Genomic DNA, 22,848 nt, shown 5'->3' on the forward strand with positions numbered 1-22,848 from the left:
ACGTGTTGATGATGAACTACTGTGTTGATTGGGATTTTTGAGACGGTGGAAACACCTGCTCATCTGGTCCACTGCTGTTAGGCGTTTATTCCGCTGCATTGTGAGGCACTTTCAACAACAGGTGCGACTTTTTCACCCTCATCAATCACCAGCTGTGTTAGTGTGGTGGCCCTGGAGTATCAACAGTTGGAGGAGCGCTTCATTTGTTGTCCAGCCTCTGTGACGCGCTGTCAGTTTTTCAACAAGGCAATGAGCGCCCTCTAGTGACTCATATAGATGCAACTCCTAACGCCACATTAACAGGCTTCATAATTCCGGGCACGTCTCCATAATGACACATGCTACAGTGAACATGATGATAATAATTATAATAGTAATAATAATTGAAGCTGCAAGCAGCGTTTGCGTGGCCGACGCCGACACCCAACCTATGCAGACGACCCGACCTCTGCCGACACCTGCAATTGCCCCCCCCCCCTTCTGCCGACGCCTGGCGTACAAAAGTAGCAAGGCAACAACTACAGCAGTAATCGGAAAATTCTGGAGATGAGGGGAAAAACTCACAAGACTCTAAAAAGTGGTTTTGCTTTTTCTTTATTTTTTTGAGCTTTTTTTGTGTTTGAGATTTTTTTTTCCCTTTTTTCTGGCTATCCCTGCGTTTGGCACTACATAGGCATGACATGTTAGATTATTTTAAAAACAAACATCTATTCAAAGTTTTCATATTGCAGCAAGCAAAGTATGAATACAGCTAATAAAAATAAATGTTTACATCTTTCTACCTTACTTTACACATAAAATAAAAACACTTTTTTGGACCTCCTCAAAAACGGGGGTATTAAAATATTCACATTTGTATCACAAATCAATGTAATGAGACCAAAAAAAAAAATTAAAATGTAAAAACTGTACAAAAATGATAAAAATCATTTTTTTTGTTTGTTTGTTTAAAAATTGCTTGTGATCAAATGATGCCGAGTACATAATTTGGATTTGTTTTGTAACTGATGATGAGCCTTATTGGAAACGGAACAGAATTTACTTCTTCTGCTGGATAAAATTCAGGTTGACTGGATGTCGGACTTGTTGAACCAGTGGAAAGTTTGGGTTTGGATGGACCACAGAACCTGCACAGTGAAACAGAAATAACTCATCTGGATGGCTGGAAAACCATCATGAGGAGAAGTGACAGCAGGGACGAGACTGAAACTGTGCCTGACCTGGCGTCATGAAGGGCTTCCCCGACTGGTAGCCTCCGTTGCCCTGCTGGATGAAGTTGTGAGGCATGCGGTAGGGCCAGGAGGGGGACAAGGTGTACTGCGGCGCCCCCTTGTGCTCCCACAGCCGAGAGCCTTGGCTCACACCCACAAACTGGGCCGGGTGGCTGGACTCTGTGGACACCACAGCGAAAAACATTATTCAATAAAAAAAAAAAAAAGGCTGAGAGAGAATTTGGATGCCCAGAGGGGAAATCAGTCCATTGGCTGCATTTCCATTTCAGATTTTCACAAAAAAAAAATGCAATATTTCGACAATTTCAACAAATTGTCGAAATTTTAGATTTTTACAATTGTCGAAATTTTAGAAAACTGGCTTTTATTATGTGAAAAACTGTCATGGCATTGCAGCTCCTGAGCGCCACCACACTGCCCCCGGTGGTCAATACCTGACTTCACCACGGTGCCGTTTCCCATCAGGGCCCCGGGTTGTGCCAGGTGGTTGTGCCAGTGTGCTTCCCGTGCGGGCCCGTGCAGGCCCAGCTGTCTGCCCGCCGGCTGGGCGAAGATGATGCTGGGGTCGTTGAGGTTGATGGGAGCGGGGGCGGGGTTGGCGGCGGGGGAGGGGTTCCCCCCGGAGCCGGCGGTGGGGCTGCGGCTCCCCGGCGCAGTGTGCAGGGCGAACTTGAGGCCGGCCGGGGAGGCCACGGCGGGGCTGGAGGACGAGCTGAGGACCGGGCCGTGGATGGGCCAGGAGGTGGAGGGGATGTGGACCGGGTGGTGGTGGGGCTGCTGCTGCGCCCCCTGGTGCTGGTGGGAGGGGAGCAGCCCCAGGGCGCTCAGCGTGGCCGGGTGGTACTGGCCCGGGTGCGAGGCGGGCAGGCCGAAGAGAGACACGGGCACCTGGGCCAGAGGCGGCGGCGGCTTCAGGGCGCCGGAGGCGATGCTCTTCCCAGCGTGGGAGGGCTGAGGGGAGCACGACGACTGGGAGGAGTTCTGGGAGATGGCGGCGGACTGCGGCGAGTAAGGCGGAGTTTGCCGGCTGTCTGACTGCAAGGACGGGAAGACGGAAACGTGTTGAAAAACCTTGATGGGGATTTTTGAAGTATCGGATCGGCTTTTTTTTTTACACCACCAGTCAAAGATTGGACTCGCACTATGAATTGAATGTCTTTTCTTTCATTCTCAATAATATATTGACATTGCAGTTTCTCACTGAAGGCGTCGACATTACGTGTGAACACACATGGAATTATGGAGGAAACAAAAGTGTCAAACAACTCAAACATGTTTGATATTTAAATTTCTTTGCAGCATAATTCCATATATCTTGCTCATATAGTTGATGTCTTCAGTATCTATCTGCAGTGTAGGAAGGTGGAAAAATGAAATAAAAAAAAAATTGCATGAGAAGGTGCGTCCACACTATTGACTGCTAGTGTGTATTGGTCAAAGCTCAACACACTGCCTATAAATATGTTAATAAAGGTGCAATACTTCCAGTACAATAAGCATCATTTGGTTTTCCTATATGAATAACAGAAGTTACACATGCAATTCAAAATGCGATTAATCACAGTTAACTCAAAATTCTGTGATTAATCGCAATTAAAAAAAATAATAATAATTTGACAGCCCTAATGAGAATATACAGCACATAGAGCAACGAGGCTCTTGCTGCCGTCTTGCACAGCCATGTGTAAAACTTTAACCTGACACGATAGTCAATGCGCAAGTGCACATTTCAGTACTTCAAACTAATTCTATTCCTATTCTTTTGGTTTCTGTTAAATTCCAACTCGTCCTATGGCACACAAGAACCTTTGACGGCTTCACTCCGATCGCTGTGGCCCATTCCATTCAGTCGAGAACTCCTCACATGTTAAAGACACCACCGAGCAAAATGATTTAGAAAAATGACTTGAATCTCTCCGGTACTCACACACTCAGAGGCCTGCCTGGTTCTTCCCAGACTGTCTGCTGATGACTGGGGGATGGGGATGGACTGGGAGCTGGCCATGGTTCTGACCGGGTGGGGAACTTGGAGAGAAAAAAGCGTCAGCAGTCCGAAGCCGCAGAACGACTGAAATAAATCCCCTTCGGTCGACAATATTCCAACCGAGCGGTGCAGGAAGTACCTGGAGCGCCGGGCGTCCTCTGCTTGAGGTGGCGGAACTCGGGGCAGTCCCTTCGAACGTGACCCATGTCGCCACACTGGAAGCAGCGGCGGTCCTTGGGCTCCCGCTCGTCCTCCTTCACGTCCTCGTCCTTGTCGTTCTCCTTCTTCTTCACTCTGTTGAGGAGCGACAGAGTCTCGGTCAGTGAGGTTCTACCGTCCGTACATCCAGCGACGCATTCTGAGGAAAAGTTATTTTTCCACACTTTGCAGAGTTACACAAACAAGAACATTGTTCCCCCAGTGGGAGGCCAACGGCGGAACTGATCCACACTGAGTTGTGTCAGAGGATAAACTTCCTGATCGGGGCTTCCGCCCCTTTGCTAAGCAGCTGCAGTGACGGACGGACAGAGTTTGGCTACCTGCGTCTCTTCGGACAGTCTTTCATGTAATGTCCGATCTTGCCGCAGATCCTGCAGCACCGATCGTTGGGCGCCAACTCGCCGTCGGTTAACACCTTGGAGTCAAAGAAGTAGTCCTGCGGCAGAAGACGCCGGAAGAATTTCGGTTACAGTTTTGGATTTTTACCGCGAATTTCGACAATTTTCAATCTCGGTTTGCAAAATTCTTCTGGACTCACCACTTCAGTGCCGGGGACGGGGTAGAACGGCGTTCCAAACAGTTTCCTCCCGTTGATGAACGCCTTCATTATGAAGTTCGTCACTGAAGGAATCGAGGAATCATTTCGACAAGAGTCAGAGGTGTACAGGTACTACCCAGAACATTAGAATATCCTGAAAAGGTTGCTGTATTTCTGCAATTCAACTTAAAAGGTGAATGTGACATATTATATAAAGGAATAATATGCAATATATTTCAAGTTTTTATTTCTTTGGATTTTGCTGATCAGGTCTTGCAGCTTAAAAAAAAACAACTCAAATTTTATAATAATTATATATATATATTTTCTGAGTTTGTGGGTTTGTGGTTTTAATAAGCTGAAAATCTTCATCAGCAAAGTTACAACAAGGAACTGCTTGAGATGTCAATTTGCGTGGAATGGCTCAATAAAATGTGTTGCTTTCATCTTTGATGTTAAATTACCAAAATAAAACAACTTTTACTGGATATTCTAGTTTTCCGGGTAGTACCTGTGTGTAGCACACAAATCTTTCTTTTCTAGCACCTCAATACATTTCTTTTTTTTTTTTTTTTTTTGCACTTACTTTTGCGGGAAACTCCAGCACCCAGATTGTGATTCAAGTCGAACGGATCTAAAAAAAAAAAAAGGGACGAGCGGACGATTGAGCGGCAGAGACCGACGTTAAAGAGTGACTCGTGTGAACCGCGGCGGCTGAGCCGGTTTACCTTCGATGGCGATGCATTTACTGGTCCACTGCTTTTCGAAGGTGGTGAGGCGTTTCCTTTGGCGGATGCTGATGACGTGCTCCTTGAAGTCGAACTCCTCGGTGTAGAAGCGCAGGAGGCCCAGCCACAGCTCTCCCACCGACTCGGCGTTGGCCGGCGGCTCCGAGAGGAGTCGGTGCTGCAGGCGGCAGAGCGACAAACCGTCTGGATTCTGGACTTCGGGAAAAACGCACGCGGCGCAGAAGGGAAGGCGTTCATCGGCGGACTCACCAGGTCGTCGGGATTATCGCAGAAGAAGGCGTTCCAGCCGTCCACCATGCGCTGAGGGACGGCCGCACCCTCGAAGATCTGAACAGACGAAATACAGTTTTAGCGGAGTCCAGACCCGGCCTTAATCAATGCGTGGGCGGAGCCACAGACTGGGCTGAGGCTGATACCTCCTGCAGGACCGGAATGACCGGCGGCTCCCTCTGCTGGAGGAAGTAGAGCACCATCAGGATGTAAGCGTAAGATGAGAGGCTTCCCCTGGACGCATCGCCGATGTCACAGCGCTGTGGAGACGGAGACACGCGGGTTGCCAGTTCACACCTTTACACACACTTTACACACTTTCCACTACAAACGTAGTGGAACCAAAATATCGACGTGTCTAATTCTTCAATCAGGTTAAACGTGTGAACGATTCAACAGGGTTTTGCTGCTTGGATAGATTGATATTGATAGTGTACATGTGTGATATATTGTGTATTTATATGGATATCTGTGTGGCAGTATTTGGCAATATTTTCCCATTTATTTACATTATTCTTTTTTCAAACCATATGCAGTGTTTTGTTATGTCATTTCTTTCTTTTGTACGTACAAATATATAGCATAATATCACGTTTGCAAATGAAATTAATGAATTAATTGAATAAATAAAATCTAATAAAACATTTGATATGTAAATATCTTGCTTTTTATCTTGCTTTTTTTCCTGTACATACTTACAATTATTTTATTTTTGTCTACATCTTCAGTTAATATAATTCTTGAACTTTTGCACTGTAGCCTATTTCTTTTTTTCTTTTTTGTTGTTGCTGTAATTATGCAAATTTCCCCATCGTGGGCTCAATAAAGGTCTTCTTCTTCTTCTTCTTCTTCTTCTTCTTAATTCATTCATTCATTCATCAACTATGACAAATAAATTCTATCCAATTAAAAGGTGTAATTGCTCCCGACGCTACCTGACCACACATCACGATGGACTGTCTGGACAAGGCAACGATGAGGAGGTTGTGTCTTCCGACAAACACGTCAGAGAGTTCCGTGCACGCTCAAGTGAGAGCAGCCAAGCGTCAGAGTGCCGCACCTTTGCAAAGACCTTCATGGTGTATCCCAAAAACTGCACCCGCGGGTCCAGAGCTGCGTACGTGGCCAGCATCCTGGTGTTGTGCTGAGCCTGCGTGGGCCGAACCGCACAAAGTCACTCGTGTCAATATCATCAATGACGCACCAGCAAAGATGCAACAGAATGGGTGCACTTCGAGGTTGTGCGATTAATGGATTTAAAATTGAAGTCCGATTTTTTTAGTCTAAGCGATGTTAAATAGAGGAAAATGCTTCCGGGTTGGCGCCTCTTGGCTACCGTAGTCCCCGCCACCCCCCCGGAGAAGCTGTTAACTGGCTAGCTATGTTGACTGGCATCTACACTAGCTAGCCTCTGTTTGCTGCCCTCACCACTACCTGGGAAATTACTTTTACAAAGTCGCATACAACACGCACTTGTCCCGTTTTTGGAGCATATTTAACGAGATTTCCGCCCTATACAAAAAAAAAAAAAAGAAAGAAAAAAATCGAAATCAAAAATCGAGTTTTCAGAGAAAAACAATAAATCGGGATTTTCTTTTTGACCAAAATCGCCCAGCCCTGGGTGCACTCTAGAAGTCGAGGTGGTGTGAGAGCTGCACGGACTTACCAAAGTGTTGTAAAGGCTGATGTCTCCCTCCAGGCCACTCTGCCTGTGTTCAAACTTCACAATAGGCACTTTAGCTGTGGTGATGGGCAGGATGTTCCTCAAGCCTGGAGTGCAGAAATAATAACAAACAGCCGGTCAACAGTTTGGACACACGCGTTTCTGCTTTGTCTGTGCTACTTTCTACACTGTAGATACACACCATCTATCAATATGATGTAATGCACAATATCAATATATGAGCAAGACATGTGGATTAATGTGGAAAAAGAAAAAAAAGTTCAATAGCTGCTAAATATGTGATGTTCTGTATATTTTATATGAAGCCTGGCTATTCTAGATTCTAGAAGATATAGAAGTGTTTTGAGTTATTTCACTCCTTTTGGTTGAATACATATTCCACATGTGTTCATTCATAGTTTTGAGTGACAACCCACAGTGTCAATAGTCATGAAAATGAAAGAAAAACCATGAAATCAGAAGTCTGTGGTAAAATAAAGTCTCTGAATGTTGCAATGCTCCGCCCACCTGTGTGCTTCTTCAACACTTTGGCCAGACCTTCAATGATCTCCTTGCAGTTCAGCTTCTGCACACACCAAACAAACGCTACACGTAAGGCAAGGCCAGAATATGGAAGTCATGAGGTGTGTGTGTGTGTGTGTGTGTGTGTGTGTGTGTGTGTGTGTGTGTGTGTGTGTGTATTAGGGCTCCCACCTCTGCGGTCTCATGACCCTCCAAAGTCATGCAGATGTCCAGGTCGCTGTCGCGGAAGCCGAAGCCGTTCTTGGAGGAGCCGAAGAGGCAGAGTTGAGCTTTGTCTGAGGATTTCAAGGCAGACGGTTTGTTTCATTTGCTTAGATGCTGCAACAACACCACACCACAACTGCAAGTCACGGCGATATTCTCTGAGCCCATCGGTCGTGTGGCCATGTGACGTTCATACTGTAGAAACTGGTCACGTCACGTATAGTGCTGCAACCAGGTTTGCAGCCGCACTTACCGTTGTACTCCTTCCTGATAAACCGCTCCAAGCCGGCCAGGATCTGCTCCCTCTTCTGCAGCTCAGCTGGGGTGGGCGACAACTCGTCTGCAAAGAGGAAAATGATCGAGTTCAGTCAAATCATTCTCATCATTCAAAATATTCAAGCTATAAAAAAACCAAACAAACGTGCAACAGACAAATAAACAATTCATAAATAATGCATTCAGTATTTACTATTGCTTAGCCAATGCTTTACAGTGTGTATTTATTATAAAGTGTGGTCTCTTGATCTTGATAGAAATTGCAAAGCCAAACACAGATTTATCTGTCATGGGAAAACAGGCGTGTAAGATTTAATGCTACCGATATCCAGTTGCGTACTGGTCGTCATCACAGTTTGAATCCAACAGGAGCGTTGAGACGGACACTGGACTGAACTCACAGTAACAGAGTTTGCAGAGTCCGTCGAGGATCTCGCGGAAGCGTTCGTTCATCGGCGGCAGCGGCTTCAGCTCGATCTTCTTGAAGTCCTCGGGGCACTCGTCCTTCAGGTGGCCGTCTCGCTTGCAGATGCTACAAACCACGGTCGGAGGCTGAAGTGAAAGAGATGATGAAAGATTTTGAAGGAGAAACGGTGACAGCAAGTGGTTGCATTTCAGATTGCGGCGCTCCTTCACTCTCGCCTCCCTCTCCTGAGCATGCCAGTGAACTACAGTGAGCTGCGCACCCGAACCTGGATACCTCGTCCACCTTCTTCTTTGAAGGTTCATTTGAAGAAGCAAGCCGTCGCTGAATCATCCACACCGGGTGCGAAACTATTAATTTTCTTCATTGCGATTAATCGCAGAATCTCCAGAGTTAACTGTGATTAATCGCAGTTTGAATTGTACGTGTAAAATTCTGTTATTTATATATACTTTCACGTTGTACGTGTAGGAAAAGCAAATGACTTCTATTGCACTGCGATTATACCCTTTCATTAAAGTATTTACAGGCAGTATGTTAAGCTTTTACCAATATACAAAACATGAATCAAGCCAAATGTTACACACTGGACCTTTGAATTGCTCCAAATGCAGTCTTACACTCTCAGTTATGTCAAATGAAGGAGTGTGGAAAGCAAAAGTACCGCTCAGATGGACGACAAGAGAGGAGAGTGAGTGCGGTCCACCGTAGTTACCTTCCCCCCGGTGAAAATCATCCTGTCAAACACGTAGTGCAGATCCTCCGACGCCACTTCCGTATTTGAAACGCCGCCGTCCTCGTCCTCGTCCCCCTCCTCCTCCTCCTCCTCCTCCTCCTCCTCCGTCTTGTCGCTGTCCAGCAGCAGCTCGTTGGGGGAGGGTGAAGCTTTATGACCCTCGGTCAGAGCCATGTCCATGAGGCAGGCGTCTAAAGTTTTGTCACTGGCGTTTGTGGACGGATGGGAAGCATCATCTTCATCTTCACTGTCAGATTCCTCCTCCTCTTCCTCCTCCTCGTCCTCCTCCCCCTCCCCCTTGAGGCTGCCGCTTGTGTCGTCCTTCTCGTCGTCGTCTTCATTGATCGACGCCGCCGCTTCCTTCCTGACGCTCTCCTCAGTCTTCGATCCTCGCCTGCTGGCCTTGCGCCCTCTCTGGCCCCTCTTCTGAGGGCAGGCAAAGTATTTGTAGGCCATACGGAAGCGCTCCTGGATGTACTCGAACACCATCTGGGAGTTCAGGCTCCGTGCGACGTTCCTCTTCAAAGCAAAAGGATCTGAAAAAAGCAAAAAATTATTATTATGTGTTTTTTTTAGAAAGCTATTTGTTTCTGGACGGCTTTTGTTGATTGTTTTTGTTGTCGACTAATCGATCGATTATTTTTTTCTCTCGATTAGTCACGATTGCCTTCTTGATTGATTGACTTCTGTTGAATCTAACTGGCTTAAATATTCACACCTGTGTTCTACTGTTGTACTCTGACGGCATACGTTTTTGAACATGTATATTGAAAGAATACACACAAAGCATTTATCTGTGACAGTTACGGAAGCGCATTGCTGCCATCCTAGAAAAAAAATATTAATAAATAATGACGAAATAATATGATAGTTTGACGTTTTTTTACGTGATAAATTTCACGTTATAACGTGAAACTTTCAAAAATAATAATGTGAAAATTATCACCTAAAAAACTATTGAAACTATTAAGATTTTCTTATTTTTCTAGGGTGGCAGCAATGCGCTTCTGTACTTAGTGGTTATGAAATATCATCGGGTATATTAACAAGGTTAATCAAGGTTATGTGCAATGTTTATCACAGTTTAACTTCAACAGATTTCTTACAACTTAAATATGGAATTAATCTGCCCTAAATAACGCCGTCAATGTGTCGCATCCACGCTTAAATCTCCGCTCTCGACCGTCGGACATAATCGATGACGCTGGCTGAAATGGCTGCGGCTCTACTTTCTGCAGTGAAACAGAGGGCAGCCGGTGACCTTCGATGGCCAGTCTGCGGCGAGGCCAGTTCTTCATCTCTCTGGACAGGAGCTCCTTCAGACGGATGCTGATGATGGATTCCTCCAGAGCAAATTCCAGTGTGTAAAAACGCAGCAGCTCCAACCACAGCTGACCCAGCAGGACATCTTTCCCATGGTTCAAGGTCATGCGGGTCTGCAAGGCACAGAGGAAGGAGGGTTTGTTATTTCGGTTGATTGTCGATGCGACCGCTGGCTGCGGTGGAAACCCACCATGCCTTCTGTGAAATGACCGTCGTCAAACTTCTTCTGCTCCGATTTGGGTTTGCCGCCGTCTCCACGTCCCTCGCTGCGGTCGCCGCCGCGTCCGTCGGCGGAGCTCGGAATTCTGCGCTCCCACTTGACAAACGTGTCCAGTGCGATCCCAGTGAGATGATACTCGTCCACGCGCTTCACCTCGAAGCCTTCGATCTGAAGAAGACAAAAATAAATAAATAAAAAATATATAAAAATTAAAATCAAATCAATGAAAAAACAAACAAAAAAAACAAAAAAAAAATGGTTTTGCTTTTCAAACACCTGTACTTAACATACATAGACGGCTTCTTGGAATAACATGGAAAGATAAAATTAGCAATGATGAAGTCAAACGATGGTCTTCGGACTATGGGAGTGACGTGACGACAAACTTTCCATGTCTGACTCAGTTTAGCTGCTAATAATGCCGGCTGTTGCATGTGTGCTGTCTATTTATCCATTTTTGCCTGTCTGCTCTGTCAGGGGCCCCCTGCCGAGGATCTTTTGGTGAGAGCAGTGGAGACGAGCCAGCTCGGCTGGACTCACCCAGCGGCCCAGGTACACGGGGAGGATGGGCTCCTTCCTCTGCTGCAGGAAGAAGATGACCATGAGGGCGAATGAGTACGACGGGATGCCCCCCTCAGCCTGGCAGTCAATGTGACACAGCTGAAAAAAGAACACAGGGAAAGAAGGAGATGAGGAAAAATGCATTAGAGGTGAAAGTTTTTATTTATTTATTTTTTACCAAAGTGGTATTAATCTATTTATAAATGATCATTTACAAATCATATTTCTGACATGAATACTCATTAATATGTAGTTTATACACACAGTCATGAAATTGAATGGAAAATAAATGTATGAGTGTTTATAAAACATCTACTAACACATTCACTAACCATTAATCACGCTGAGCTAATTAATGAAGAGTAAAACATTTATAACTGTGTTTATAAACTACATACCAACCAGTATTTATGTCAGAAACATGATTTACAAAGAATGCATTCAATACTTACCAATCCATAACGAACGTGCTTATTAATGATGAGTTAAGCATTTATAACTGTGTTATTAATGCTCAACAGTGTGTACTTATTACTCACCCTTGCCCAGTAGCGGAAGGCGAGCACCAGCGGAACCAGCCTGGGTTCCAGTTTGGCCAAGGCTGCCAGGTGATTGGTGGTAAGACAAGCGACGTCGTTGCCTGCACTGACTTTGCACAGCAGGCCACTGCACAAAAAAAAGAAAGACAGAAAATTAAGCGTGTATTTGAGGGCTGTGCATGGTCTGAATGTTAACGCCCCTAATAGGTTGAATGGTTCACTTTGACGCTCGACTCACTTGCAAACGTCTCGGCAGAAAATTGCAGGGACTTTGGCATGAAAATCTGACTCGACGTCGGAAAACTCAGCTGGATGGAAGAAAACGTATTGTATAGAAAAACAAACCGTAAACTTTGTGGAAGCGTCGTCATAATAAAAAAAGTCATCACGTCACAACGAGAAAAAGATGGTTTCAAGAGCGCCGAACAAACAGGCAGCTCAGACTTACAGCTGTTCTTCAGGATTTCCAGCACCTGGATCAGAACCTCAGGTTGGGTCATCTAAGTAGAAAAATCACGAGGAATTCAAACATTCAATCGACTAATCTCTCCTTTAGATCGTGAGAAAAGGTAGGAAGCAGAAGGCGACTTACAGAGGAGGGGTGGGTGACATCGATGTTAATGTCACTCGTTTTGAAGGCAAAGCGGGTGAGACAGGAGCCGTAGAGACGCAGTGCACAGGCTGTAAAGCAATGAGATTTTAACATTTTAAAATTTAACTTTCAATTCAAGATTCCAATTTCAAGGAAACAATTTCAAAAGGCAAATTGTCATGAGAGGGATCAATGGCATCAAATGGAACAAAAATACATACGAATGCTGTTTGCTGTCAACTATGTTTGTTATATTTGGCTTGTAAAAAAACAAAAAAACATTCGGTCTCCTCCTCCTCCATCATCCAATCTTAACGCATCGCTTTGACTTGACACTTTAGCGATATCCCTCTGTGTGGATACGTGTGGAAAACACCCTGATGAAAGCATCCAAAACCTTTCATTCCATATTTGACATTTGAGAGGTTTTATTTTTTTTCCCAAGTTCGGCCGTTTCCATCACCAGGGTTTTTTTCTTTATGGCCATATTTAGCTTTTGAACAATTCTAGGAGTCATGGAAACGCAGCGACTGCCTCTGTGTGGTCTACAGACAAGTTGAGTTCTCGTGCGCTCTGACATGCAGCGTCAACAGTGGGAGCTCATACAGACAGGTGCGGCGCCTTTCCAAATCAAGAGCCAATCAACTGAATTGAGCACAGGTGGACTCCGATGAAGCTGCACTTAACGTCTCGGGCACGGTCGGCGGCAGCAGGACGCACGTGAGGTCCAGTTGGAGCTTCGCGTCAAAGGCGGCCAACACTTCTGTACATCAGAAATAAAAAAAATTTAAAAAAAGGATGCGTGCAAGCTTTTGACCGCTGACCTGACAGGTGCTCCTGGATGATCTCCTCCATGCGGGCGACCACAGAGCAGCGGACGTCGAAGTCTTCCTGGGAGATGCCGTGCTGCCTGGTGGTTTCCAGCACAGCGGCGTCCACGGCCCGCAGCTGGGCGGCGGAGGCGGGCGGCAAGGCCCGCAGCTCGTTCTCCTCCTGCTTCTCCTGACAAGCACGGCAGACGACAACACACGAGCGGTGACGCCGCAACCACTTACAAAGCCCGGGGATTACAAGACGGACGGTGAGTTTTGTTCTGCTCTCGTACCATGATGTTCTTCTTGTGTCGCTTCTCCTTGATGTGTTTGTGCGCTCCTTGTATGTTCTCAATGTGCACAGAACAGAGCTTGCATAAGTACTGGTAGTTTGGATATTCCGGGGACTGCTGCGGAAAAAAAACAAACGGCAAAAAGCAATCAGTCCACGTGTTGGCTCTTTTTTCTTAAATGACAATAATAATAATAATAATAATAATAATAATAATAAACTTTATTCATATAGCACTGTTCATACAAAAAATATGCAACCCACAGTGCTTAACAACAACAACAACTAAAATAAAAAAATTGATAATACTATGATGACAATTTAAAAAAAAGTCTCTAGTTCAGTGAGTCTCAACTGGTGGAGTCTCAGGCAGGACCCGCAGGTTTTTCCTATCTCGTCTAGTGCATTAACTGCTGACACCATTGAATTTCACAGCAGTGTCCTGCAAAACAACTGCTATAATAAACCCAAAGCCGCGAGCGACCCCGTCAAAGCGGCTCCGTGACCCACTTCTGGGCCACGACCCACCAGTTGAGAAACACTAGTTTTACATTTTAAGAGCACGGTCCAGGGGTGGCAGTGTGGAGTGAGCAGCGACTCCGGGATGCTTTCCTACCTTCAGGAGTCGGTGGATGTAGTCCCTGTAGAGGCGCTCCTCCGCCTGCCGCAGCCCCAGCTGCTGCTCTGTGATGTGGCCGTCCTCCACTGAGGGCTTCACCTCTGCACACTGACCCAGCAAGGCAGCGGCCTTCACACCTGGTGGAAACATAAAAAGTGTCAAAAAAACACGTTTTTGTATTGAAATTCTTCAAACTACCCACCTGTTTACAGTTACTGAAGGTGTTTTTCTTGGGTGCACGATTACATGTACAGCACTAGCCAGAACATGAGAATCTCCTGAGAAGGTTGCTGTATTTGCCCATGTGTGAACTCTTCTGAGCCAACAACCCAAGACAGACTTTCTAAAGGCTCAGGAGCCTTTTGCAGGGGTTTTGGACTCTTTGTGAAGGTCTTCACAGTATTCTAATTTTCTGAGTTTGTGGCTTTGTGGTTTTAATAAGCTGAAAATCTTCATCAGCAAAGTTACAACAAGGAACTGCTTGAGATGTCAATTTGCGTGGAATGACTCAATAAAAATGTGTTGCTTTCATATTTTTATGTTAAATCGCCAAAACAAAACAACTTTGACTTGATGTTCTACTACTACTGTGTCTTGCTCATACGATGTCTTCAGTATCTATCTGCAGTGGAGAAGCTTGTCCAAACTTTTGACTGCTGGCGTCCCAGTCGCTGATGGTTACCGTGTGATTTTTCCTTGGCTGCAGGTGGAAGAGGAGCCCTGAGCTGCTGCATGAAGACTCTGTCAGGCGTTGGCAGGAGTGCGGGAGACGACGGCTCTCTGTGCGCTGAGGGACTGTTGTCTGCAGACGACGTGGACAATCTGGAGTCGGCAGCTTCTGTGAGCAGGTGCTGGTGTGGGCCGGCCACTCTGCCTCTGGCCGGCTCCCCGGAGCTCCCTCGAGCAGTCAGCCTGGTCAGCCTGGGGGGGCGCCCTCTCCTCTTGTCCTGCGGTGGATCTTTGAAGGTCTTGCCCACGCCGTGTTCGTCTTTGGCGGCGGGAAAGCCGTCCTGCCGCCGCGCCGCCTTGCCGCCCTCACGTTGCACCGCCAGAGCCTCTTTGCTCGACCTTTCGTTGGGAAAAGGTTTGGCTCCTCTGGGCTGAGACGACTGTTTGCCTGACTTTCCGGGACATTTGGACTCGTCCATCCCTCCTGCTACCCCGACGCTCTCGCCACAGGGGGGTTCAGCGCCACGCAGAGGCTCCCCGGGAAGCAGGCCGCTTTAACCTGCCGTTCAGGGGAGGAGGAAAAAAGAAAGTTGGAAGTTAATACCATTCAGGTCGTCTTAAGGTGGAAGGGTTGAGTTTGGACAACTGGACTTGTTCTTGTGTTTCTCCCTTTGGAGAACCGAAGAAGCCGCTCTGACATGGTTTATAACACAGTTATAAATGTCTTACTCTTCATTAATAAGCACATCAGTTATGGATTAGTAAATACTGTATGAATGCATCATTTATAAATCATGTTTCTGACATAAAGCTTTGTCCTATTGTATACAATCCAGATTTATGCAATTCTTCTGGTTGAGTCTGGGCTGATTAGAGCTCTGTCCATGCACGTGCCGGACTGGCTGGAAGGTGTGGATGATGCGAGATGTGACACAAGCTTTTTCAAACTTCCATCCATCTATTCGTCTATCCTTTTCTTTTGAACCTCTTCTTCTCCTGCTCTCAGGGTCTTGGGGAAACTACAGCCCGTCCTCGCCGTCCTCAGGGCAAACGCTGGCCACGCTCGGGACAACTTTCCCAGTTCATCCCAGGGTGAACGCAGACAGACAGACAGACAGACAGACAGACAACCTCACCTCACAGACAGGTCGAGCAAACATCTAGGTCATGTCATTAATGGCCTTTTCATCTCCAGCTCAAAAGCTACAGACAGCTGTAGAAGAAAAAAAATGCTCTCGCCGTGCAGAGACTGAAAATAATAGACGGTATTAAAGACTCAGGGAGGGCAGGGATTATTTCGCTAATCTACACCAGCGTGAAATGGTGGCTCAACACTCAAGCGGATTGTAGGTCGAAGTCAAGATAAGCAAGGAGACAAAAAAAAAAAAAAAAAACGGAGGAAAAATGGATATTTATATATTTTAGGAACAACAAAAAAAGTTTGTTTTGCTGTTCATCTTTGATGTCTGTGACGAATGACAATAAAATGACAAACAAAAACACTCAAATCAATCTATGTACAACAAACAACCAAAGCAGATGTGCAACAAAAAGTTGTGTAGCGGCAGCGATCAGCAAGGTTTTCTAAAAACCATGAGTGCATTATTTGCCATGGAGTCCAGGAACAGTGTCTCACAGTGGGGAGGAGTTCCAGAGGCCGATGGATGGATGCTGTTTTTATTTCTGAACAACTTGAAACGCAACCGGTGACAATTCCACGGCTACAACTGAAGTCCAACACAATTGTTTTCTTCTCCAATATCTTCCGCTTATAATGATTTCCCAACGACCCGTCTTGAACTCAGTCACTGGACTCCGGTCAAACCAGAAGAATCCATCCTTCTCTCTTTTCTTGATCCACTTTTCAGAAAGTGTGTTTAAAAAAAAAACCACACACACACACACACACACTTCTGGGAATGTACACTGCTACTTATCCCTGGTTAATGATAGTAACCCCATCCAGGTGTTTGTTCTGACTTCTGAGAGCACCTCAACCGAGGGCCTGATCCCCAGCCTCCTTCCAGCCAGGGCACAGAGGAGGAACAAAGCACGAGCTTGAGCAGGAAAACTAGAAACCCAGCACGATGTTGGAAGGCTACCAAGGGACGGATGTTAAAATTGTGTTTCTTAAAATCTACAGCTTTTTTTTTTGTTGTTGTTGTCTTGGGACAGGAAGTGGTCCTGTGTATAAACGTAAAGCTCTTAACAGTATATTAACATTGTGATGTAGCAGCGTTCCTTTCAAAGCTAAAACTCAACACATGCACAGCATTATTAAGTGTTAATAACAACGTTATTAGCCAGGAAATGACTGGGTACAGATGCAAAAGCAGCTTTTGATGGGTATAATGTGACTTTCTGTGCGTGTTTTGTTTCAATTCATTTTAAATCGTTCGCGACGGTTTGCAACCATCGCGCGTTGCAAAGAGCATAGAAGAAGAAGAACACGCTGGAGAACCAACACAACTAACACAACCGGGGCACTGCTTTGTCTTTTTCTGGAAAGTTACATTTAAAATTCTCTTGTCCGGTAAACGGGACTCTTTAATAGGGTTTCGTTTCGTTTCGTTTCTTTTCTTTTTTTTTTTTTGCTTAAAAAAAACCACGAGTGCAACACGAACACAATGGAAGCGTTGCTGCTGTTGCTGCGTTCACCGACCTTGAAAGTGTCGATTGTGTGAAGATTGTAGCATTTGGTGAGGTGGTGGGGGGGACAATGCGAGGATGTTGCGTCGATCACACGCAAGCGACAATGACGACTTTTACTTCGGAGGAAAATGAAACCGATGAGCGCAGACGCCGAACACGGAACTTAACGTAGGCTTAACTTCCTAAACATAGCGCACACACACACACACACACACACACACACACACACACACACACACACACACACACACACACACACACACACACACACACACACACACACGGATATTCAGGGCTAAAAATGCGCACCGTGAAACCGAGACTTTCTTCTTTTGAGTTGTAAAGTGGGGTTGTTGGTGGTGGGGAGAGAAATAATAAATAATAAACATATATATAAAAAAAAGATAACTGACCTCAAGCTTGCTCGACTTGGTTTGTTGTCGTCTCTCTGTGCGCAAAACATTCGCTGCGGTGGCCGGTGGCTAGCTAACGCGAAAAAATAAATATCGCTGGTATACAGTTGCCACACAGCAGCAAGCGGTAAACAGACGAGGGGGGGTGCGGGGGGGGGGGGAGAACAGGCACAAACCAGTCTGAAGCAGAACAGCCAACGCTAACTTACTTTGAAGCAGTGATGTCGATTTGTGGTGATGGTTAAAGTGTCTCCATGGTGGTGTTTTTCTTAATCTATATTATGTTTCCCAAACCCCACGGCCCTGCTCAAAACAGCAGCCATTGACGCCATGTTAATACGCTGTCCCGCTGCATTGTGGGAGTGCCAGTGGTGATGATGATGAGGAGGAGGAGGAGGAGGAGGAGGAGAGAGAGGCGTGTATCGTGCTGCGTTCACTGTCTGTACACTGTAACTCCGCTCTGGTCGGAATCAGCTTCTCCGTATTTTGTCGTTTATCGATTTAATGATGAAGGAATTTGATGGGAAGCCTCTCGAATTTACACGGTGTTGTCCAAGCAGAGCGTCTCAACAGAGGGCATCGCTTTCCGGTCGCTAGTTTCTCTTTGTTCGCCCTTCAGCTCGACGCAGGCTCGAACGTTAAACCGCCTTCAGCTGAGATCCACACGTTGCTGGCCTTGTTTGTTTTGACTGTATGCACCGTCTCCTTGTGCTGTGTCCCAGATGTCACTGTCGAATGTGGACAATAGAGTCATACTAAAACACACACACACACACACACACACACACACACACACACACACACACACACACACACACACACACATAAAAAAATAATAAAATAAAATAAAATGCACCAAATTAATAAGGTTGTAGCTATTATAACGATATAGATTATACTGTTACTATTAGTTATTACTGCTGTTACAGCGTTAACAGTGACGACTGGAGTAGAAACGGCATACACATGCGCACCGTTGCCAATGGTGCCATCAAAATAAAAGCGTGAGACCAAAAACGTAATGAAACTTTATTTTAAAAATAGAAAGCGAAGAGAGAGAGAGAGAGAGAGAGAGAGAGAGAGAGAGAGAGAGAGAGAGAGAGAGAGAGAGAGAGAGAGAGAGAGAGAGAGAGAGAAATCCATACATTTAGATGACCTTTCTCTCTTATTTTTTAATTAATTTTTTTAGCTTGTAGATTCAACAGGGATGCTGGCTGCTTTGACAAACTCAAAGGGAGACCAACAACTCTTGAAAAACAAAGGTCAATGGTCTATTATCATTACTACGAACACAGAGATTACATATAACAACAAAATAATCAGACAAACAAATAAAACAAAAGAAACAAAAAAGGGCCATATGTTGTACATAATCACTTTGCTATTATTTATATTTACCACAGAACTTGGGTTTTTCAGAACAAGATTAGAAAGCAGTATGACAACAGTGGCATTGTGCATTTCCTTGTCTTGTTAGCAGACATGGCTTTAGTCTACTTTGACATAAACAATACTACATATATGACTGCACGAGAAAATGTATTGATTGATTGATTGATAAGGAACTTTATAAGTCGCATGACTGTTAGCGACTAAAAGTGGTCACCAAAATTATAAGTGTGCTAAGTGCTAAGCATCTTGCTATTTACTTTTCTTGTGCACTTATGTTTTCTCATTTCATTGTAAGCTTTAAAGTGTTTGAGATTTGTGCCGCTGATGCCTTTTTTTTTCATACCAGTGTCTTAACTGCTTCGCCAGACTTTTATTTTGTCCATCCCGTCTGCTTTCACGGAGTACTTGCGACCGGTAACTTGACTTCCGGGTGAGGACAGCGGAGCTTTATTGACATCAGCCTGGGAGAGCGGAGTTCACTGCGTCAGTGGCTCGAGCGGTGACAGGAACGATGCTTCTCGGCGCGTTTACCGTGTTGCTGGCACTGTTCAGCCAAACAGAAAGCAAACAGAAAGACCTTTACACCTTCAAAGTGGTGAACAGCAGGGGGAAATTAGTCAGCCTGGAAAAATACCGCGGCTCGGTAAGTTTGCATCGGGACAGCCGACTTCACACAGTCTCCTCCGTAAGCTTTACTAACCGGTCGCTTGCTTTTTCTCACCCCATTAGTGGGCTGCATGTCTGGATGTTGCATGTTTATTTCATATCTCCTCTCCCACTAACCATTTCATTTGTAGATTTAAAAAAAAAAACAAAAAAAAAAACATAGCCCCGGTAGTGGGCTGTTGCTTTCTCGGGACGCACCATCGTGTTGCCCCAGCAGCCTACGTGGCAAGAGGCCTGCAGGGATCCTGCAGAGATCCTGCAGGACTTCGCTGTGGCTCCATTTAAACAAGGTATGGACCACTTACTGAATCTATCTCTCATCCTCGCGGAATCTTTGAAACAAAAACAAAACCTATTTTCAATGTAAGGCAGGTTTACTTTGTAGCAGGGGAGAGACAGCAAGCTCAATGAATACTTCAACTGACCAACATGATTGTTGTCTTTAACGTCTTCTATCAGACCAGAGACCAATATCTTTTCTCAGGACAAAAGTAATAACTTTTATTAAGAAAAACAAAGACACTCACTTTCACTGTACAGGATAAGGCTGTTTCAAAGATGTTAGTTTGCTACTTCTGTTATCCATTCAATTTTAAGGCACCAGGCAACCGCTCCTGCTGATAATTATTAAGTGTTAAGTTCCTAAATTGCTGTATGTGGCATGACAGGAGTAGATCCCACCGGGAATCAACACATGCAAGCATAGAAAGAACATGCAAAGTCCACATAGAGAGACCAAGAGTTGCAGTTAAATCCAAGACCTCCTTGCTGTGGCTGCCAACAAGCACACATGTTTTAATACATTGGTAATTCTCCTCACTCCAGACTTCTATTCTTTTCTTATTGTCTAGGTATGAATAATGTCCTGTTCTTATTTTAACACTGACGCTAACTTCAACGCTAACAAAACTAACGTACAAGCTTGTTCTGTATCTCTCCTAGTGAATATGGTTCTGAGCCGTCTGGGTTTTCATGAATTTTGCTGCTTTAGTCATTGGGACTGTAAAACATTGCGTTCATTGTGTGTTTCAGGTGTCCCTGGTTGTGAATGTAGCGAGTGAATGTGGCTTCACTGAGGAGCACTATAAAGATCTGCAGCAGCTCCAGCGAGACTTTGGACCGTACCACTTCAATGTGCTGGCCTTCCCTTGCAACCAGTTTGGGCAGCAAGAACCAGGCAGCGACAAGGAGATCGACAGCTTCGTCCGAAGGCTCTACGGCGTTTCGTTCCCCCTGTTCAGTAAAATTGCAGTGGTTGGAACCGGAGCCAACAATGTATACAAGTACCTTGCCGGTGAGGGATGTTTGATTTTGTTGGTTTAATATTGTGACATCTGATAAGTCATAATTGAAGACTGTACAAGATAGACTTCTTACGCAAAATCTACAAAAATAGACAAAAATAGAGAAGAAAAAATGGTAAAAAAGTGGACAAAGAAGAATCTCACAGAAGAATCACAAGTGTTGTATTTGTACAAGTGAGTAATGCATATGCTTTTGCAAATCCACCAGTGAAGCAGACAGAAAGCGTGTAGTTGGGAAAATGACAGGAATAAAAGAAAAAAAAAAATAGGGACAAAAATCTGGACATCCCAGAGAGAGAAGAAAGGGGTTTAGAAAAAAGCTAAAAATAATTAAATTAGTGTAGAACCATATGGAAGTATAGATAACCATTTAAAGGAAAATACCAACAAACATTAAAAGCAAAGAAATAAAATAAACAAACTTAGCAGGGGCTAATATAACTAAAATGTGGTCTGCAATAATTGCTTGATGGTTGTGAGCCCGAATGAAAAATAAACTGTCTTCCTTCTTTACAGAGTCCTCTGGAAAGGAGCCCAATTGGAATTTCTGGAAGTATCTCATTGATGTGAGCGGCAAAGTGGTGGAAGCCTGGGGACCAAAAGTTTCCGTCAAGGAAATCCGACCTAAAATAGCAGAAATGGTTAGGCAGATCATCTTGAAAAAGAAAGAGGAGCTATAAACTCCTGTTGTTTACCGAACGAACCAAGAGAAGAACTGAAAACACCAATTGTGCCTGTACATTTTGACTTGGACTGGATAAAAACCCTCATTTCTATAGTGACAACAAAGTCACTTGCTATCTGAGAGCACTGATGAAATGCCACTATGTTCAGTGTCCATTGTTTCTAATCAGGTGTGTGGTCTTTGACAAGGTAACTCGTTGTGAGGATCAGCAATATTATTGTGTTTGTAATAAAGCTTTACTTGAACATGATTATATTACAATCACGTGTGTTACTTTTACAATAATGAAGAGAATGTTGCTGACACTTACACGCACTTTCATTTAATGTTTCAATGTGAAAACATTTTTTTTGTTTGTTGTTTAATCCCATTTTTTAGATGTATAATTTTTGCCCCAAACAGTTTTACGACAGGTCATCAGTTCATCACAGGACCACACAGAAAGATAAACAACCAATGACAAAAGCACAACTACGGTCAATTTAGAGTTTCCAATTTGCCTCACAGGTCAACCTGAAGAGATGTAAAAGCCCTGACGGTTTTTCTAAGAACTTTAGCATTTTCTACCTGTTCATTAAAGGCACTGCTGGGATTTGAACCCAGGATCTCCTGTTTACAAGACAGGCGCTTTGACCAACTAAGCCACAGTGCCTTTACTTCAGAGGTTTTACTGCATCCTCTAAACTGATGACAACACCTGGGATTTAAATGAGAGTGGAAATAGGAGGGCATCAACTGTTCCTTGTTGTCTTTATCCCACTCACAACAAGAGATTTATTTTATTCCTCATGTAGCTCTACAAAAGTGTGTCTCTACACTGCAACATCCAATAAAACTCAAGTCAACCCATAATTTTTAAAGTACTGGCAGCGTCAAAAGTGCAATCCTCATGACCAGTGTGTGGAACAAACCCCAAAACGTATGAAAACAACAGAAGTATGTCACCGACGTGGCCGGTTGGCTCAGATGGTTAGAGCGTGGTGCTAATAACACCAAGGTCATGGGTTCAAGCCCCATACTGGCCAGGAACCATGTTTCAAACACACCTCCTCTGTTTCTTACCTTTTAAAATTATCAGATTTGAGAAGTCAGAGAATAAGAAGGTTCCATTTTTTTATAGGCACATGCGGGACTGTCTTTCTCATTGAATCAATAGTTATATTGGTGTAAAGTCACAATTCGGATAAGCAAGCATTCTGTTTACAATGCTTGCAGAATGACTGATTATCTCAAACGTTTGTCCTGGGCTGGCACATGCCAGTTGCTTACTA

At 44.7% G+C, this 22,848-nt stretch overlaps 2 protein-coding genes and 2 non-coding genes across 5 annotated transcripts; 2 read left to right on the forward strand and 2 right to left on the reverse strand.

The window, feature by feature from the left end:
- Nucleotides 1-577: 577 nt before the first annotated feature.
- On the reverse strand, nucleotides 578-17,902 carry tut4 (terminal uridylyl transferase 4). 2 transcript variants are annotated; one of them, XM_076045088.1, is made up of 31 exons: nucleotides 17,740-17,902; nucleotides 17,531-17,603; nucleotides 14,479-15,024; nucleotides 13,794-13,933; nucleotides 13,179-13,295; nucleotides 12,898-13,075; nucleotides 12,074-12,162; nucleotides 11,930-11,981; nucleotides 11,720-11,789; nucleotides 11,482-11,608; nucleotides 10,922-11,041; nucleotides 10,352-10,549; nucleotides 10,100-10,274; nucleotides 8,818-9,374; nucleotides 8,080-8,230; nucleotides 7,656-7,742; nucleotides 7,370-7,473; nucleotides 7,184-7,241; nucleotides 6,659-6,762; nucleotides 6,053-6,142; nucleotides 5,139-5,252; nucleotides 4,972-5,049; nucleotides 4,702-4,879; nucleotides 4,560-4,607; nucleotides 3,974-4,056; nucleotides 3,756-3,871; nucleotides 3,356-3,510; nucleotides 3,160-3,257; nucleotides 1,667-2,267; nucleotides 1,221-1,391; nucleotides 578-1,127 (listed from the first exon to the last, which is right to left on the reverse strand). In XM_076045088.1, exons 3-31 carry the CDS (start codon nucleotides 14,942-14,944, stop codon nucleotides 1,039-1,041), a joined length of 4,614 nt encoding a protein of 1,537 aa, XP_075901203.1. In that variant the 5' UTR covers nucleotides 14,945-15,024; nucleotides 17,531-17,603; nucleotides 17,740-17,902; the 3' UTR covers nucleotides 578-1,038. The 2 variants fall into 2 exon arrangements, with proteins under 2 accessions (XP_075901203.1, XP_075901202.1); XM_076045087.1 differs by lacking the exon at nucleotides 17,531-17,603.
- A 1,483-nt stretch (nucleotides 17,903-19,385) lies between these two features.
- Nucleotides 19,386-21,737, forward strand: gpx7 (glutathione peroxidase 7). Its single transcript, XM_076045089.1, has 3 exons — nucleotides 19,386-19,565; nucleotides 20,621-20,882; nucleotides 21,409-21,737. The coding sequence occupies exons 1-3, from the start codon at nucleotides 19,434-19,436 to the stop codon at nucleotides 21,570-21,572; spliced, it is 558 nt and encodes a 185-aa protein (XP_075901204.1). The 5' UTR covers nucleotides 19,386-19,433; the 3' UTR covers nucleotides 21,573-21,737.
- A 418-nt stretch (nucleotides 21,738-22,155) lies between these two features.
- Nucleotides 22,156-22,229, reverse strand: trnat-ugu (transfer RNA threonine (anticodon UGU)). The gene has a single exon. It is a non-coding gene; the product is annotated as a tRNA-Thr (tRNA).
- Nucleotides 22,230-22,528: 299 nt separating this feature from the next.
- trnai-aau (transfer RNA isoleucine (anticodon AAU)) lies at nucleotides 22,529-22,602 on the forward strand. The gene has a single exon. It is a non-coding gene; the product is annotated as a tRNA-Ile (tRNA).
- The last annotated feature ends 246 nt before the right edge of the window (nucleotides 22,603-22,848 follow it).

This window comes from Nelusetta ayraudi, unplaced genomic scaffold (genome assembly GCF_046127955.1).
Source record: "Nelusetta ayraudi isolate G7.1 ecotype Tasmania unplaced genomic scaffold, CSIRO-AGI_Nayr_v1 ptg000084l, whole genome shotgun sequence".
NCBI classification, from domain to species: domain Eukaryota; kingdom Metazoa; phylum Chordata; class Actinopteri; order Tetraodontiformes; family Monacanthidae; genus Nelusetta; species Nelusetta ayraudi.